At 53.9% G+C, this 17,803-nt stretch overlaps 6 protein-coding genes across 6 annotated transcripts; 4 read left to right on the forward strand and 2 right to left on the reverse strand.

The window, feature by feature from the left end:
- Positions 1–55: 55 nt before the first annotated feature.
- Positions 56–3,098, forward strand: LMH87_012072 (uncharacterized protein; the record flags this gene model as incomplete). The annotated part of the gene is made up of 3 exons (XM_056201319.1): positions 56–571; positions 625–1,790; positions 1,844–3,098. The coding sequence occupies 3 exons, from the start codon at positions 56–58 to the stop codon at positions 3,096–3,098; spliced, it is 2,937 nt and encodes a 978-aa protein (XP_056053084.1).
- Positions 3,099–4,405: 1,307 nt separating this feature from the next.
- On the forward strand, positions 4,406–5,481 carry LMH87_012073 (uncharacterized protein; the record flags this gene model as incomplete). Its single annotated transcript, XM_056201320.1, has 3 exons — positions 4,406–4,523; positions 4,672–5,402; positions 5,461–5,481. 3 exons carry the CDS (start codon positions 4,406–4,408, stop codon positions 5,479–5,481), a joined length of 870 nt encoding a protein of 289 aa, XP_056053085.1.
- Positions 5,482–6,431: 950 nt separating this feature from the next.
- On the forward strand, positions 6,432–7,310 carry LMH87_012074 (uncharacterized protein; the record flags this gene model as incomplete). Its single annotated transcript, XM_056201321.1, has 3 exons — positions 6,432–6,439; positions 6,544–6,796; positions 6,945–7,310. 3 exons carry the CDS (start codon positions 6,432–6,434, stop codon positions 7,308–7,310), a joined length of 627 nt encoding a protein of 208 aa, XP_056053086.1.
- Positions 7,311–7,604: 294 nt separating this feature from the next.
- Positions 7,605–8,990, reverse strand: LMH87_012075 (uncharacterized protein; the record flags this gene model as incomplete). Its single annotated transcript, XM_056201322.1, has 5 exons — positions 7,605–7,811; positions 7,869–8,361; positions 8,408–8,499; positions 8,553–8,647; positions 8,699–8,990. 5 exons carry the CDS (start codon positions 8,988–8,990, stop codon positions 7,605–7,607), a joined length of 1,179 nt encoding a protein of 392 aa, XP_056053087.1.
- A 1,233-nt stretch (positions 8,991–10,223) lies between these two features.
- Positions 10,224–12,058, forward strand: LMH87_012076 (uncharacterized protein; the record flags this gene model as incomplete). The annotated part of the gene is made up of 4 exons (XM_056201323.1): positions 10,224–10,239; positions 10,366–10,533; positions 10,621–11,943; positions 12,021–12,058. 4 exons carry the CDS (start codon positions 10,224–10,226, stop codon positions 12,056–12,058), a joined length of 1,545 nt encoding a protein of 514 aa, XP_056053088.1.
- A 2,213-nt stretch (positions 12,059–14,271) lies between these two features.
- LMH87_012077 (uncharacterized protein) lies at positions 14,272–15,933 on the reverse strand (the record flags this gene model as incomplete). The annotated part of the gene is made up of 1 exon (XM_056201324.1): positions 14,272–15,933. One exon carries the CDS (start codon positions 15,931–15,933, stop codon positions 14,272–14,274), a length of 1,662 nt encoding a protein of 553 aa, XP_056053089.1.
- Positions 15,934–17,803: the final 1,870 nt, after the last annotated feature.

Raw genomic sequence — 17,803 nt, forward strand, 5'->3', positions numbered from 1 at the left:
TTCTGGAAATTTTGCAACAGGACGCCTTCCTCGGTTTTGCAGCGCATCTAGAAATATGGCGAAGTCAAAACAAAAAGGAAAAGGCCCCCGCGGCGGTCTGTCTTTCAACGAAGATGCTCTTGCAAAGCTTACCTCGAGAATTGACCAGGGCCTGACCAACAACGATCAGAAGCGCAAGCGACCGCCCACGAATGCTTCGCCTGCCCAGACGACCAAGAAGCAGCGCAGCTCTGACGCTGTCCCCGCGACGAATGGCACCAAGACTGACCAAGAAGCTCTTCTTGCGGAAATTCTGGCACTGGGTGGTGACGAGGACGACCTTGAGCTGATCAACGGCGTCGATTCTGACGATGAGGTGGTCGGCGAGAGCAAGGCCCCAGTGGATAAGAAGTTGAGAGATGAGCTAGCAGCTCTGTCTAAGGAGTTAGGCTTCGCCGAATTTGCGCCTCAAGAGGCTAGCGAGGACGAGGCTGTAGAGGAGAGTGAAGAGGTAGCCGAGGAGGATGAAGATGACGAAGATGATGAGGAAGTAGCGGAAAAGGCCCCCGTCAGCCGCAAGATGGGAAATATGGTACGTGAACCACAACTAAGAGAAGCATATCTGACCACTAACGTAATAGACAGACTTTTGAACCCCGCGCCGACTGGCATGCCTACAAACTTGCGAAGCTGCCCTCTCCCATCACTGACGACGTCGGTCCTTTTTTCCCCGCTATCCAAGCTCTCAAGCAACACGCTCAATCTTTTCTGGAAAGAGATGCGGATAAATATCGAACAAGTGTTTTTGCCTCGGCTTCACACAAGTTCTTATCTACCATCATGGCCTCTGGTACCTTGACTGATAAAGTCTCTGCACTTACTCTTGCTATCCAAGAGTCTCCTGTGCACAACCTCCGCGCGTTTGATGGCCTCATGAACCTGGCTTCTAAAAAGAGTAGAGGCCAAGCTATTGGTGCCATTGGCGCCCTGATCGATTTGCTAGGCCCTGGCACTCTTCTACCCGCCGACAGACGTCTCCGCACTTTCCAAACTCAGCCGGGCCTGCTCGGCACGCTCCAGAAGCACTCCATTAAGGCCTGGGCCCCGAACCAACCACTCCCCGGAAAGATCAATGAAGAGCATCTGATTTCATGGATCTTCGAAGACTGGCTGAAGGCCACATACTTCAAGATTATCCAGCTGTTGGAGGGCTGGTGCTCTGACGAGATTGAGTACTCACGCATCAAGGCAGTGGACTTCGTCTATGCCCTATTGAAAGAGAAACCTGAACAAGAGTCCAATCTCCTGACGCTACTTGTCAACAAGCTTGGCGACAGGGAAAAGAAGATTGCTTCTCGTGTTTCGTATCTTCTCCTGCAGCTGCAAAATTCCCACCCCGGCATGAAGCCTGTAATTGTTCGCGCCGTGGAGCAAGAAATCCTACTACACCCTTCCCAGGACTCCCGATCCAAGTACTACGCCATCAACACCCTAAATCAGACTATCCTGAGCAGTAAAGAGCCCGCAGTTGCCGAGTCACTTGTTCGCATATACTTTGAGCTCTTTGTCGCAATGTTAAAATCGGGAAGTTTGGGTATCCCGTTGCAAAATGAAACCGAAGCCCAGGATGGCGAGGAGAAGAAGAAAGAAGCTCGACCTGGCAAGCCTGGAGGCCGGCCTCCTAGAAAGGGCGGAAGACCAGCCAAAGTGATGCCAGCGGTTCCGGAGGCAGAGGCTGCTGATAAGCTAGTCTCTGCCTTATTGACTGGTGTCAACCGCGCGGCACCCTTCGTTGGTACAAATGACGGAATGTAAGTACTCCTTTCTCCTCGCAGTTCCTTGCTGAGATGCTAATAAATTCCAGTTTGGAAAACCATGTGGACACGCTCTTTAGAATTGCCCACTCTGCCAATTTCAACACCGGGATGCAGGCGTTATTGTTGATTCAGCACTTGTCCCTCGCAAGAAGCATAGCCACCGACCGCTTCTATCGCACACTTTACGAGTCTCTCTTGGATCCTCGCCTTGTCACGTCCTCGAAGCAAGCTCTGTATCTCAACCTTTTGCTTCGGTCCCTGAAGAACGATGTTGATGTGCGCCGCGTAAAAGCATTTGCCAAGAGGATGCTACAAATCGCTGTTCTGCATCAGCCACCGTTTGTGTGTGGGCTGCTCTATGTCATTGGCCATCTCCGCCAAACATTCCCTGACCTGTCCACACTCATTGAGCAGCCTGAAGAATCGGTCTTCGACGATGATGAGGATGATATCCAGCGCCCGGCTTACGATGGCAGGAAGCGAAACCCGGAACATAGTAACGCCCAGAGAAGCTGCTTGTGGGAGATGATTCCGATGCTGACGCATTATCATCCATCTGTCACCGTTTTTGCGAATGGACTTCTGGACAAGGCTGCTAAGATGAAAAAGCCCGATCTCGACAGCCACTCTCTCATTCGATTTCTCGACAAGTTTGTTTACCGCAATGCCAAATCGACAGACGGTGCCAAGGGTGTGTCTATCATGCAGCCGCTCAGAGCCACGAAAGACGCTGGTGATATTTGGCTGGGCAGTCGTGGTGCTGGTGCAGCCGGCACTCAAGTTAACTCCGCAGCATTCTGGAACAAGAAGGCTGAAGATGTCGCTGCTGAAGATGTCTTCTTCCACGAGTACTTCCAGAATATTGGCAAACAACCCAAAGACAAGAAGAAGAAGGCTGCTGCTGGAGCTCAGCAAGCCGATGAAGAAGAGGAAGAAGCTGGTGAAGATGAAGTCTGGAAAGCACTGGTGGACGCTCAGCCTGATATTGATGCCGATGGTTCCGATGTGGACGAAGGCTTTGATGACTTTGATGAGGAAGAAATGGCTTCTCTTGACGGATCATCACCGGCCTTGTCTCTGGATGATGATGAGTCGGACGGTGGCGTTTCCATTGAAGGCGACGAAGACGGGTCAGACGGTCTTGTAGAGTTCAACGACGAAAACAGTGAGGAGGAAGAAGACAGCAGGAGGGAAGACAACAAGAAGAAGTCGGCGAGACGCAAGATGATCAAGGGCTTGCCTACGTTTGCTTCGGTGGATGATTATGCAGAGCTCTTGGCAAATGAGGAGGAGGATATTTAGACAAGACAAGCTAAAAGCGATATTGTACATAAGTTTGGTGTGCATGGACAAATGGTTTAATCAGTCACGATTCCCCATGATACCCCGCTCCGTACGTCCCAAGTAGCTGTTCAACGCGCTCTGTTCATCTTTCATCAGGGCTGATTGTATCATAAGAGGTCTATGTAGGACCCAATCTGCACACCTGGTATTGTCATTTTGTCTGCTCTAGGAAAAAAATCTTACCCAAAATCCTTACTCCCCTTCAGGCATGTCTTCTTTTGTCACTACCCGAGCCGAAGCACGGCTAAATGCTACAAGAGACCTGGCAAGGATCCCGCATCATTCAGGAAGCTGGATTTCTTATCTAGGCTGTCGACCGTCACGAGTTTCGGCCGGCCGGCTTCAATGTTGAGAGGCACTTGTTTATCGCGGCGAAGAAAGCTTAGGTGTGGCCTTTTTTTGGGCCAAGGAAGTGAGAAGCCGTTTGTACTATTCGCTGAGGAGCACTTCTCCAGCTGCCTACTAGAGGAAGCAGAACAAGACCTGGTGTCGATGGCGAATACATAGTGGCAGCAGATGGGATTCTCGCAAGATTTTAACAATCTTTATCCACATCACAGTATTAGCTTCTCAGTTTAACCAGTTCATGATTGCTAATGACGGTCGCTCTATCGGCTGCGATGTGAGGATATGCAAACAACAATTTCAATTTCCACTCGATATACTTCATCGGGTACCTGCGAGTGAATGCGTTTAGACCGGCAACCCTTATTACGGTCTGTTGCACTTTGCTCCTTGGTAGCAATGCTCCGTTCTACATCTAGCTCGAGTAATTTGACCCGCCTACTGGCGCTATTCATAGCGTGATGTCATTTTTACTGCAACAGGACTTCTTTAGTTGTACTCGTCCCTCTTAGGCAGAGCCGTGGCATCCCATTCAACAGATTTCGCGAGGCGCCTACTTCAGGAGCCGCGAATTTAGTCCCCAAGGCAGAACTGAGAGTGACGAATCATTCGCTCAACCGATTGAATGTATTACTATTCAATACCCACCAAGAAAGGGATGTTAGTTTCAGGGAGCGGATAAGACGGAGAGCGATGCCTTGAACAAGTCCGACGAGCGCTGTGGGTCCGTCCGGACGGCAGGAAGTCCCTGCGCCACAAAATATTCATGGCGACTTGCCTCGGGTCAATCAGTTTTCCAAGACCAATCAAAAAACGGCCGTCAGCCAGGGTAAGCGTCGAGGCTGGACGGTTTGAAGATACAATTTCTTTCTTCTCTTCCGCCCATATCACCAGAACCAGATCCCTCAGCGACCGTCACCATGTTTAGCCAGCGAATTGTCCAGTCCGGCCGACGACTCGCGCAGGCCGCGACTCGATCCACAGTCAGAAACGGCGGCGCGAGACGAGGCTATGCCGGCGAGGCCAGCTCCACGTCCGGTAAGTAGGCACCGGAGTTTTTGTGAGAATTTGTTGAGAAGAGTCTGCCAAGATGGAGAGTTATATGCCAAGTTCTGCTTTGCGCACGGGATTGCCCTTGCCTTTCGAAATACCCTGCTAACAAACAACCTCTTTGCGCTCCTCCCAGCTTCCTCGAAAACCATTCCTCCTCCTCCTTCTCCCCATCGAAGCAACTCAGGCGGCAGAATCGCCCTCTACGGACTCATATTCACGACTCTTGGTGCAGCGGCCACCTGGCAGACCATGACGCAGGCCGGCATGGGCTTCTACTCGGACGAGGACAGCAACGCGCGGGCGGCGGCGCACGCCTCGGCCCACGGCGACGAGGCTACGCAGCGCGTCGAAGCGACCATCAACGCGCACCCGCTGGTGGCCGAGCTGCGCGCGCGGCCCGAGATGACCGAGTCACGGCCGCACATGAAGATGCCGTCGTCGTACCGGCAGCACACGCTGACGGGCGGCGCGCTGCTCGGCGCCGGCAAGATGGTGGTGCCGCCGTTCACGTGGACCGAGGACGGCGGCAAGTCGCTCGTCGGCGTGTCGTACGTCGGCGCCGAGCTGTGCGGCCACCCGGGCATCGTCCACGGCGGCTTCATCGCCACCATGCTGGATGAGGGCCTGGCGCGCTGCTGCTTCGGCGCGCTGCCGCACAACATTGGCGTCACGGCCAACCTCAACATCGACTACCGCAAGCCCATGCCCGCCGACAGCTTCCTGGTGCTACGCGCCACGACGACAAAGGTCGACGGCCGCAAGGCCTGGGTCAAGGGCCACATTGAGCTGCTGCAGGACGAGGGCGCCAAGCCCATCATCTTTGCCGAGGCCACAGCCATGTTTGTGTCGCCCAAGCACGCTGCTGTAAGTGGAATTAGGACTGGTGGTATACTTGACGTTCTAGTTTGCTAATGTTCTGTAGATGATGCCGAAGATCCAGTAATGTTTCGCCACGACAAAGACCAGATCCTGGCACTGTTAGCTGGTGCACAGCATACAATACGACTCTAGACTGGTATCCGGCCAATACGACCACCATCGCACGGCCTGGCTCATTGCCTTGTACCGAGGCTTAAAAAGGACGCCCTATTCCGTTACATTTGATTTTCCGTTTCATAAGCGGCTTTGCTTTCTTGCGATAGAGGATACAGGTGCATATTTACACGGTGCGGGTATAGACTATGCAATACTAGAATCGGGAGGGAAAAAACTCATTACATGTACAAATATATCAAAATACATACACACTTTCGCAGAAGGCATCGCAGCATTAGTCACCAGAGAGCCGTGTTGGAGTCGCCGTCTTCAGAATCCGAACAGATGCCGCTCCACTATAGAAAGAGTGGCTTGTTAGCTACATAATAAATCATGACCGGGTAAGAAACTCCTCGTCAGCCATTCTTTTGTTTGTGATGTTTCCTCATCATTCTTGTATTCGCAGTAGCTCTGGTAGCAATGCGAATGTATGTGGAGAACGGATCCTCGGTGCGTCGGAATGTCGCCATCGGTGCGCCAAATTAGTTTTTCCCGTTACTCGGAGGCAGTTGAGCACCGGACACCGGGGATGAATTGACTGGAGGGCATGTAAGATTATACAGCGGTAGTAATACGGCATCATCATGTACTAGAGATAAGCAGTATCTAAAATCAAAAACGGTTTTCCCCTTCTCTCCTGGCGTCATCCCCAAAAATCTCATCTTACACCATCTGACTACGCCGCTCCAGCGCTCCAGCGCTCCATCACGCAATAGCTAGCCCAAACCCACAGCACAGCTTTACATCTCCAGGCACGAAAGCTCTACTATCCAGTTTTCTCCTCTCTCACAATTCAAATCTCCTCGTTTTCTTCTCCCCATCCATACCTTCTTTCCAATCACACAAACGTCCGGCGCAATGGCTACGTAAGTTGAAACGTGCTGCCCCTCCCCTCCCACCCCGCAATCGCCAGTGACATGCGCACCATCACGAAGATATACAAAGTCTGACGAGGCAATGATACCCCCAGCAACATCACCTGGCACCCGTCCCTCTCCCGCGCCGAGCGCGCCGAGCTCCGCGGCCAGCGCGGCATCACCCTCTGGCTGACGGGCCTCTCCGCGTCGGGCAAGTCGACCGTCGCCACGGCCCTCGAGCAGCACCTCCTGCACCTGGGCATCACGGCCTACCGCCTGGACGGCGACAACGTGCGCTTCGGCCTCAACAAGGACCTAGGCTTCTCCGAAAAGGACCGCAATGAAAACATCCGCCGCATTGCCGAGGTAAGTCTCTTCTTCGCCTTCTTCTCGGGGTGCCCCTCCGCTTCGCTCGTGCTGTGCGACATTTTGGCTTGCAGCCCGCACTCGGGAGGGGGGAAAACAAAACACAAAAACTGCCCAGCGGTCTAACACGACATTCGAATCCACACAGGTCGCCAAGCTCTTTGCAGACTCGTCCGCCATCGCCATCACCTCCTTCATCTCGCCGTACCGCGCCGACCGCGACTCGGCCCGCGCCCTGCACGCCGCCGTGCCCCCCGGCAGCGCCGACGAGCCCATCCCCTTTGTCGAGGTCTACGTCGACGTGCCCCTCGAGGTCGCCGAGCAGCGCGACCCCAAGGGCCTGTACAAAAAGGCCCGCGCCGGTGAGATCAAGGAATTCACCGGCATCTCCGCCCCGTACGAGGAGCCCGCCAGCCCGGAAATTACCATCAAGACCCACGAGAACACCGTCGAGGAGTGCGTCGCCCAAATCACACAGTGGCTCTCCGACAAGGGCTACATCAAGACAAAGTAAATGGATTGATGGCTTAGAGGTTAGAATAGAGGTGTAATAGAGGTGTAATAGAAAAAAGATAAACACAGCCCCAACAACGTGCATCTATAGCCAAGGTCTTTAGTTAACCCAACAGGCAACCTTGCCCAGGTGAAGTACGCAGCATGCATAGGTATCTAAGGTTGGTGTCTTCTATCCCACATGATTACAGGCGTCGCAATCGAATCGTCTAGGTAAATTGAAAAGAAGGCATGACCCGCAGGTCGATAACCACGCGCCATACAATACAGTTGTCTTCATGCTCCAACTCGGACACTAGGGAAATTCCACCTGGTAGTACACGTATGCCGTGTATTCATTGCCTTCGCCTGTCGCCAGTCCTGCCGCCGCCATTTCTGAGCTGAATGCGGCGTCATCCTTTGTAACTCGTCCACGCTTATCCCGCCCAAAGGCATTGCCACCCAAGAATGCATATTTGTTGTCCAGTGCTGTCTTGACCTTGTCCGACTGCTTCGTTGTTGTCTAGCCCGTGTTAGTTTGACTTTGCTTGTGTACCCGATGGGCAATCAATAAGCTTACCTTGACCAACGCCGACAAGTATTCCAGAGGCAGACCGTATCTGAGGACTGCCTCGACAAATACCCGTAGTGTCAGGACGTGCATCCAGACCATGACACTTTCGCTCCAGCCAGTGCGTCCCATGCGCAGAGCCTCGCCGCAGACCTTGCGTTCCTCGTTGGTTACACGATCCAGCTCGCGCTGCTCCTCTTCGCGGCCACCCTCGACATACTTAAATTGGCGAGGCGTCCACTTCTGCTCACGGCACTTTTGCAGGAACTCGGCGCTGTGTTTCTTAAACGTTGTGACGCCAAAGAGGATGAATTCGTCGTCTTGATCAATCTCGACAGAGGAACGTGGGACAACCATAGGCGCGAGCGTCTCGTACTCCTTGAGAAAGTCTTTTTTGAAGTTTTTGGGCACGGCAATCAGGTGGGTTTCTAGATATTCCGAATCGGTGACGAGTAATGAGGGGTCGACAATGGGGGCCAGGGACTTGGTCGCGAGATTTCCCCTACTCATGTTAGAAGATATAAATCAGTCGTGGAGGAACAGCGTACTGTTGTCTTCGCTGCAGAGAAGCAAGGTTTGTCTTGACAGCGTTGTATTGGTTAAACTTGGTCTTGACGTCGCTGTCAACGGTTACCAACTCCTGCTGAGGGATTAGCAAGGGCACATCCTGAGAGTCGCCTAGGCGAGAACAACCTTTTGGAGTGTATCGATGAGCTCATTGAGAGATTTGTCAGAACGATATCGGACCTTGTTCCAGCTAAAGTTGCTGATATAATGGTCGGTGGGCTCTGCATTATCCATCAGCGTCATCTAGGACAATTGCAAGCGGAACAGCATACTATCATTGACCATCTTGTAGGAAGCCAGTCGGTCTGGGTCGCCTCCGAGTACAGAGCCTAAAGAGTCGGCAACCTTGGCTACGACGACCTCGCAGTTGGCCTCAAGCTTGGCCAGGTCATCGGCGTGTTGCACCAGTCCGTCGAGTGTGCCAATTTTGAAGTCGGGGATCTTGAAGGGTACAACATTGCCATTTTCGGCGACGGTGCCGCGGAGAGACGATAGAGCATCCTCGCGGTCGCTCGAGTCAAAGGCGCTGAGGGGTAGTGAGACTACAGCGTATTTGGCCGACATCGTGTCGCTCTGCAGTTGGGCGAAGACAGAGAGATGAGACGAAACGGACGGGCCGCGGGAAGGATGAGGAGAGTTCGGCTCGAACCGCAAATTCAACAACCGAGAGCGGCGTGGGGAGATTGTACTGATCGATGGTCCGTGAGTGAAGGAGTCGAGTGTCGTCGCAGAACGGAATGAAGCTTGGACAATGACGAGAGCCGCTGGCAGGTAGGTAGGTAGCTTGCGTTGGCTGCCAATCAGCAGTGGTGCTGTAGCTAGAGGTGGGGCAACTAGGACAGCCTGGCATGAAGTTTATTACGGAGAGCGTTAGTTACCAGTCGTGCCAGTCCCCAGTATCCGTGCCTAGGTACCTACAGCCCACTGTACCTACCTAGGTAGGCACGTAGCAGTAGAGCGAAGAACTTGGTGTGGCACGGCCTGTGGCGGGGGTTCCATGTGGCAACCTTGATACTGAGCCATGCCGCAAACCTGCCCGCCAACCTGCCCGCCAGTTGGTGATATTACCAGTATTACCGGCGCAGAGGTCAGCTCAACCACACAGCTTTCAGCCCCCAGCGTCAATTTTCACCACGCACCGGCCAGGTGTCCAACTGTACCGATTTACGAATCACCATTAGTACTGGTAAAAAGGCCCCTTCCTCTGCCAGTGAGCACCAGCCACGCCACTCCCAGCCTCACCCAATGGCCTTGGGTGTCCCCGCTCGGCTCCGTTGCACCTCGCAAAAACTGCACAAGCTTTCTCATGCCGGTTCGCTTGGCGGGCTCTAGCTAGCTGCTGCTAGCCTTCCCTACCTACCTACCTACCTACCTAAGGTATTTACTCATAAGCCGGATACAGAAGGACGAGAGAAGACGCTCCAGCGCAAAACGAACAAGGGCAAGCCTGGCCAGCCGCTGTTTTTTTTCTTCTTTTTTTCTTCTTGGCCCCTGCCCGAGCGCTGCACCTGCTCCTCTCTCGTCACCCGTCGTTCGTCAGCCTGCCACACCACAAAAAAAAAAAACACGACAGCCGCCGCTGCTCCTCCCACCTTGCCATTGGCATCTCCTCCCGCGCAATGGCATGACTCCCTGCCCGCGGTCACACATCATCAACCGCGAACTGGGCCTACCGTCTCTGATTAGCCACCGAGGGCCCAAGCTCACCTTCAGGCTCCCGGCCTAGGCTCAGGCGATCATTATAGCGGGGGGGTTCTTGCTGGGCTGTCGCGTTAGACCGGGATCCGTCCTAGAGCCATGGCCTCTGTTTCGCGTTGGTTGCTCCCTCCCCCGGTCACATCGAATTTTCCCTCTTCACGCTGCCTCATCATCGCATGCTCGTCTCGCGACCTGCCTTCCTTTGTCCGTCTGTCCCGCACTGCCTAACTTGATGGACTAGCTACCCGACTCAGCTCCCACTCTCGCATCGCGCCCGCGCCGCCCACAACGTCTCGCCCGCTGGCTCCCGACCCAAGCCCGGCCCCAGCCGGCACCGTACCGATTCCCAGCCTCCATCAGCCGTCTTCCTCCCACAGCGAGGCTCAGTCGGCTTCTGTCTCGCATGGCCGTACGTCCAGTTCTGCCGTCCCCTCGCTCCCCGTCTCGCTGCACCCCATGTAGCTAACGTATTGCTCTTCCGTTTCCTCCGTTACAGACATCGCCGACTTCAATGGACAGACGTCATTTCTAACTACCGACGGGCGCGTCAAGAATCCTGTTCCCAGCAAGCTGCAGGGCATGGCCGACAACAAAAATGGCAACTTTGCTGTCATGCATATCGATCTAGGCCGGTCCGAAAAGGCCACGCGCAACGACGCCGCCAAGCGCACCAGCGAGGGAACAGAGGCCGCCGCTCGAATCGCAAACCAGGCTGGATATCAGTCAGTTAAGCGCTCCAAGCTCGCCTGGCAGCCTCACGATGCCGATCCATCTAGTCCCGTCCAGGGTGCCGGTTTGGCTCCAAAGGAAGCCAAGGCCGAACAAGCTCGCCTGCTCACTTTGCTGCGCTCTGTGAATCCCGGCGCCATCGCGGATCAGCTTTGCAAAGCTGTTGCTTTCTTCGGAGGCATTCCTGGTGCTCCTGTTCCGGACACAAGGGCTCACTTTCCTCAAAGTCATCAATCTAACGGATCGGGCTCGCAATTTGTCTCTTGGCTGGCTGAGATATTTCCTGCTTCGGCCGACCGCTCCTCGTCCTTACCGCCGGCCTCCGGTCCTCCGAATCTCATTGCGGCGCAGAACCAGACACCGCCCGTGTCTGGAAAACCACCGCCATCAACGTACAAGGCCGCCCAATCAGATGGCAACTCGAATGTGCAAACCCGAGATGCGGTTGCCGACGCCGCCCAAGACCCAAACGCGCCTGCCGCGCCGATCAAGAGAGGCCGCGGACGGCCAAAGGGTAGCAAGGGCAAACCAAAAAACAAGGACCAGCCGCCAAATGATGCCGACCCTATGGCGCCGCACGGCTCTCAAGGGGCCAACGCTGCCGGCTCCTGGCCCAGTCAGCAGATGTACCCATCACAGCAAGGCACGCCTGGCCAATCAGATTCTGGTACACCTGGTAAGAAGAGAGGTCGTCCCAAAGGCTCAAAGAACAAGCCCAAAAATGCTGCTGCTGGCGGTGTAGAAACGGCTCCGAGCCAAGATGCCAACGAGTCTCAAGACTCTTTCATGTCTCCTATGGGTCAAATACCCAATTCCATGTCCTTAGGCCAAGATGGCGCACGATCCTCCTCTGGCCCTCTCGGTGTCTCCAATATGATTGAACCAAGTAGCTCGCAGGCGCAAAGTGGATGGACCACCATAGGGATGCAGCCCGCCCCGGATGGAAGCCCTGCCTCGTCTCGAAAGCGAAAGAACGACAAGAAGCAATCTGATGTGGCAGTCACGAACGCAAGCATGCCTTCCGGAATTCAGCAGGACGATGCGCACGCCCCTGATCCCGATGGCAAACGGAGGCGCTTTTCGAAGGATGGTACTGTCTTTCCACAGCTGGTTGGTCAGGCTAGAATGACCTCGTCCGAGTCTCCTGTTCAAAACACCAGCTTCCAGAGCCCATCTCAACAGATGGTGTCCTCTGGGAGCTTTGACCCGGCGCAGCAGCAGCCGAATCGAAAACCTACCGCGAGGACTCAACCTTCCAGCCGTCCTGGACAACCTCTGCCACCGCAACAGCAATATGGCCAGCAACCAGTACATCAGCACCAGTCACAGCAGCCATTCATCCCGCAACCTGGGCAACCACAGCAGCAGCCTTTTCCACAGCAGTCAGGGCAGCACAAATCACCAATTACAGGTGGCCATCAGCCACAGCAACCCTCAGGCGTGGTGGACATGTCAGGATCTAGCCTTTCCCGCAATATCATGTACAATCAGCAGCAGCAGCAGCAGCAGCAGCAGCAGCAGCAACAACAACAACAACAGCAGCAACAGCAACAGCAACAGCAACAGCAGCAACAGCAACAGCAACAGCAACAGTTACAGCACTTTATGAATCAGCAGCGGCTCTCCGTGGATATGCACACAACAGCGAACCCATCTAGCCAATTTGGTCAAGCCAACACCGGCGTTAAAAGCCCGATGTTTCCTCAAGGCCATATGGTTCGCGCTCCGTCTGGTGATGCTGCTATGCAACATCAGCAACGGCCATCGCCGGCAAGCCAAGGTGTGCAACTTACCCATGACGGCTCTCGCATGGGTCAAGCGGGCTTCGCAGGACGAGCTCCGCCGGTGACTTCTGCAGGGGCATCACCTTCGATGAACAGCCCTTTCCCCCCCAACTACGCTGCACGGAACTACATGGGCATGAACTATGGCGGCATGGCCGGTGCGCGAGTCCCGGATGCTACAGGCCACTCCTTTGGGGGTTCTGCAAGTCAAATGGACCCCATGAACAGTGCTGATCAGGCCAATACGCGGCATCGAATGTACCAATCGATGCAGCAGCAGCAGCAGCAGCAGCAGCGACAATGACCGTGGAGCGTGCTAGATGATCTTTCGATCAGAATACCATCAGCTGTACATTTAATACCCGCGGCGGTCATTCTTCAAGCCTAGGACGGAAGCGATGTTTGTCTTGGTATTTTAAAGGTTGGCTTTGCTTTAAAGACAAAAATGGGAGTGACGAGATACCAAGTTTGCTTTTATTTATTTATTTATTTGTCGGGGGCGTTTTTCTTCTTCTGTTCCTCGGAGGCTTTGCAGAATTGACGTAATGGCTTATATTTGCAAACAATCTCTGGGTCGACTATATTATACGGGAACTGGGATGGATGGGACAATTTGGCGTGTTTCAAAACGGGAAGGATGGAGGGATGACTCGGTCGGTATGCATTGATCCGATGGAGGACGTGTGGTATCTTTACTTAGGCAAACGGTGTATTATTCGGAGATATATATATGGACGTCATGCTTTGATGCGATGTTTAACAAGACGTTGAACAACCCAGTCCCAACTATCGCCGATCAGAACGTATCGCGTGTCGTGTAGATGCACCTGTGCAACGTAGCATTCGACCCTACGAACATCATCAACCTCAGCAAGATAGTTCTGTACATGCCCAAAGTCAAGAACACAGCATAGTTTGAGAAATTTGGTATTTTTTTATAATTCCGTTCCAGGTTCCTACACCCAGAAATGTCATCCAAGCCTCCCTAGTCCCACAGCCAAATACTAAAAGTATGAGAAAAAAGAGAAGAAGCTTCAGCAAAGCTTACAATGTAGCCATAGCAACAACACCAAAGTGAAGAAAAAGAAAACCAGGATATTTTTCTCTGATCCTCATGTCTATCGGAGGACAAAAAGACTGACACGCTAAAAAGAAAAATTCAAGACCCAAGCCCAACATGAAAAAAGGCAAGTGTTTCCGTGTCGTGTGGCTTATATCCAAGCAATGCAAAGAAAGCGATAAACGAAAGAAAAAAAATGAGAGACGGTGACGGTAAAGGTGTGTATGTAAGAAAGACGTAAATGAGAAGATAAGGAAGGTCAAGGTCGGCAGTATACTTTCTTGTTCACGTCGGAAAGTAACCAGGATAAATAAGCAATACAAAACGCCGATGTATGCGAAAGGCAAAGGAAGTCCATAATCCTTTGATTTTAACAGAAAGTGAATAGTACTGTAGAGGCCTCGCCTCTTTTGGGGTGCCTAACAAAATTTTCGAAAGGCATTATGTCTGCAGCAAAGAGCTGCAAGACTCTGAAGTACCACCAGAAGCGTTTGTCGACAGCAAACTGTTTGAGCGTGGTACAAACCATCAGCTCCGGCGTGACCAAGCTGGAAAATCTTTTTTAAGAATCCGCCTAGTCCGCGTCGTCTTCTGCGGCACCAGCACCGGGCGGTGGTCGGACAGACTCTGGATTGTGTCGTCCATACCACCACTCGTCTTCCTCTTGCATTCCATCTTGGCGAATCAGATCCAGCATGACTTGCTGGTTGCGTTTAATGTCTTGCGCGCGGGAGACAATCTTGCGTTCAAGAATGAGAGCTTCGGCAGTCGTGAGCCAGATTTGCTGCAGCACTGGCAGGTCGTTGAGAATTTTGTCGGCCTGCTCGGTTTCCAGGGCTGCCATAGGAACGTCGGCGGCCAAGCTGGTGTGGAAGACCCAGTTGGGGTCAAAGTAGCCAGGGCTTGCGGGATCAATCGATTCGGATGGACAGGGCACTCCATGGAGAGATTCGCTAAATGATGAGCGATGCACAGGGCGGTCACCGCTGGTCGACTTTTTCCGTCCGAACCCTCGCAACCCCGAGAGACGCGCTTTGGGTTGCGCTTCGGCGATCGGCTCCTTTGTGAGACCGCTGTACCACACATCGACTGCTGCTCTTCGGCTGTTGTATCCCTTGATTTCCCACAATCTCTCGACCTGCCGCAAGCCACCGAGACACAGGATAGCAACGTGCACTTCGTCAGCAGGTCTCTCGCGCAGGTAACCTCGAAGCGATCTCTCGACACGACCGACATATGTTGGGGGCCGCAGACGACGGCAGAAGGACGATATTACTAGAGGAAACACTTCGTGTACTCGGAGGAGAGTTTGGTCATCGTACATGTCCATAATCTTCTTTTCGATGGGGTTTAAGGTGTACGGTTCATGTCGCAGCCCATGCCCGTTGTTGGCGGCAATATGTTCGAGGTGGAGTTTGCGGTATGTCTCGAAGAAGTGAAATATGGTGAAGAGTAGAGGGATAAGTCGGCGTCGCATAATTTCGTGTTGCGGTGCAAAGGCTTTGCGTTGTGCCTCGGTTTGCTGGAGGAATATGTCCTTGGTGATCCATTCGCACATAAGATATGCGAGTTTGGCGGCGACATGTAAACGATGCCATATGCTGCATAGAGTGTGAAAGTTGTAATCGGCAGAGTCATTGATGGGATAGAGGCGGAGAGCGTAGGCGGGGATGTGGTTTTCGATGTGGTATCGGACGATGGGGCCTTCGTTGAGGGTGATAAGTGTGTGCCACGGTTTGGAGGTAAGGCGGAGGTTAAGAACATCTGAGAGTGGGAGGGACGAGATGACTTGGACCTGCAGCTCGTTCGGCAGGGCGAGGAAGAGCTGATCGAAGGGGATGGCGCTGGAGGTAGGGTCGACAAAAGCGGCTTTGGGGACAGCGACAGTCTCGGATTCGAGCGCAGGCGCGGTGGCAGGGATAGCAGTCTTGGAGTGTCGTAGAGAGACTCGCTGTCTAATGCTGAAGAAGCGACTCTTATCCTTCTTCTGCTCCACAGGCTTGGGCTGAGCATCAGCGGTCTTGGATTCGCGTAGAGGCAGAATAAAGGTCGGCGAAGTTTGTGCTGTTGTGGTCGACACATTTGCGATGGCTGCTGCTGATGATTCTGCCGTCTCTGTCTGCGTCTGATTGGCGTTAAGCTGATTAAGCTTCTCAAAGTAGCGCTTCGAGGCGAACTCTGTGATGTGAGGAGGATCCATGGCGACGGGGTGCGCCGGGGTCTGCGTTTCGGCCATGGTGGATATATCGACGTTACGTGTCGAGCGCGGTGTATCGGTTGAGCGAGTGACTAGGCAACGGAATTACCCAAGGAGATGCTGGATCAAGAGTCTAGTGACGGGTGTTGACGAGCGGCCAGGCGCTGGCCAGCTCGTGGGCGAATCGACGTTCGCTTCGTTACAGTTGTAGGCAGAGGACCAAGGTGATCATGGTGGCCCTGCGCAGGGAATAGACCGATTCGGCAGCGGTCACAGTTGAAAGTCGTCGGGCCCGGAGATTCGAGGATGGGAGTGCTGCGGCGGATGTATAAGAGACGAGACCACGAAGGACGGTGTGATTCCTGGTTTTGGTTGTCGGTGCTGTCGGGCCGGGATGGCAGTCTCGAGCGGGGAGAGCGGGCGGTTACAACGATGGCCGAATCAATGCGACTTTGAGGTTGACGAGTAGGGCCGTCGAGCGCCGAAAGGAACGTTTGGTCGAGGAGAGAGAGAAACGCAAGGAGGAGAGAAAGAGAGTGTCGAAGAAGGTAAGAGAGAGGAAAAGAGGACCAGGTGAGACTGGAGGAACGGATCGCTATCTGTGGGAGGGGGTGTGGCGAAAGAAGAGGCGCACGCCGTCGATGCAAGCGAAAATGCTGGTAGAGAGAGGGTTAGAGAAGGGGGAGAAAGACAGAGCCTCTCTGCGGCGGTCGTGTTGTTTGGCGGATGTGAGGATGAAAGAGAACGGCAGCGAGCAAGGCCTCCAGTAAGTTTACTGGTAGAGGTGAAAATGCGTGGCACCGGAGTGGGTGGACGCTGGGCTAGAGCGGCCTGTGGGCGAGGCGGGCGCCCGGGAAAGAGCAGAAAAGAAGGGGAGAACGAAGATGGGGGGGAGGACGAAAGGGGGTGTGGGGATAGGCATGGCGGGAGTGCACTGGCATTTCCAGGCTACCAACCAGCAGAGATTAGCAGTCGAAGCAGGTTCTTGGGGAGGGATTGCAGCAGACTAGAAGTCCTTGCTGAGAAACATGTGTGGGGATACGGGCAGAGGGGGGTAGCAGCAGCAGCAGCAGCAGCACCCCAAGGCGGGCAAGCCGGTCCCCCAGCGCCAGGTTACAGCACCTCTTCAGCGGGCGCAGCGCAAGATGTCTTTCTGGTACGGCCGTTAGCCGGCGTAATAGTGGGGGTGCGTCGAGAGGCGGCCCCCCCCCCAAGCCCAGAAAAAAAGAGGCTCCCCCGTCCCCCATCTCCGTCCCCAAAAGTACCACTCCGCAGGCCTGCCCAGCGAAAAGGAACCTGGCTTGCCCCAACACAGTGCGACAGTGTCTGGCCAGCGTTTTCCCGGCTTGACCACATTGGGATGTTCCGGCGAAGTTCTCCTTCTCTCTCCTCTCGCGGCGGTACCTGTTTGCCAGTGGAGGAGCCCTGTTGGCTCTCACAGTGCCGGTGATGAATGCATCTCTGCTGCACGGACAGTCTCACAAGGGTCTTCCCCCGAGGGCGACCGCTTGCTGGAATTTAGCCGAACAAGGCCGATTCCTGCCAAAAGATGCGCCGCCGTTGTCTTGCTGCGCTAGCTACTGGTACTTTACTGGCGTTGGCTCCGCCAACGACTCGGAGTATTATTGACGTCTTTGCTTATTGCACTCCACTGATACCACGCGCCCTGGCACCACCAGCAGCCTTGCATGTGCTGCACTTATCAATCGATATTCTGACCACGAGGATAAAGGGCCTTTTCCCGCACGGAAACGGAAAATGATAAAAATTAAAAATAATGAGTTTTAAAGATGATAAATTATTAGGGAAAACATGAATCCATATGTGGACTTTTCATCTCGGAAACCAGCTCCTATCTTGCCTAGCCCACCGCGTTGTCTGGAACAAGTCCCGCACGAGGTAACATCTG

Source organism: Akanthomyces muscarius, chromosome 4 (genome assembly GCF_028009165.1).
Source record: "Akanthomyces muscarius strain Ve6 chromosome 4, whole genome shotgun sequence".
In the NCBI taxonomy this organism is placed as follows: Eukaryota; Fungi; Ascomycota; class Sordariomycetes; order Hypocreales; family Cordycipitaceae; genus Akanthomyces; species Akanthomyces muscarius.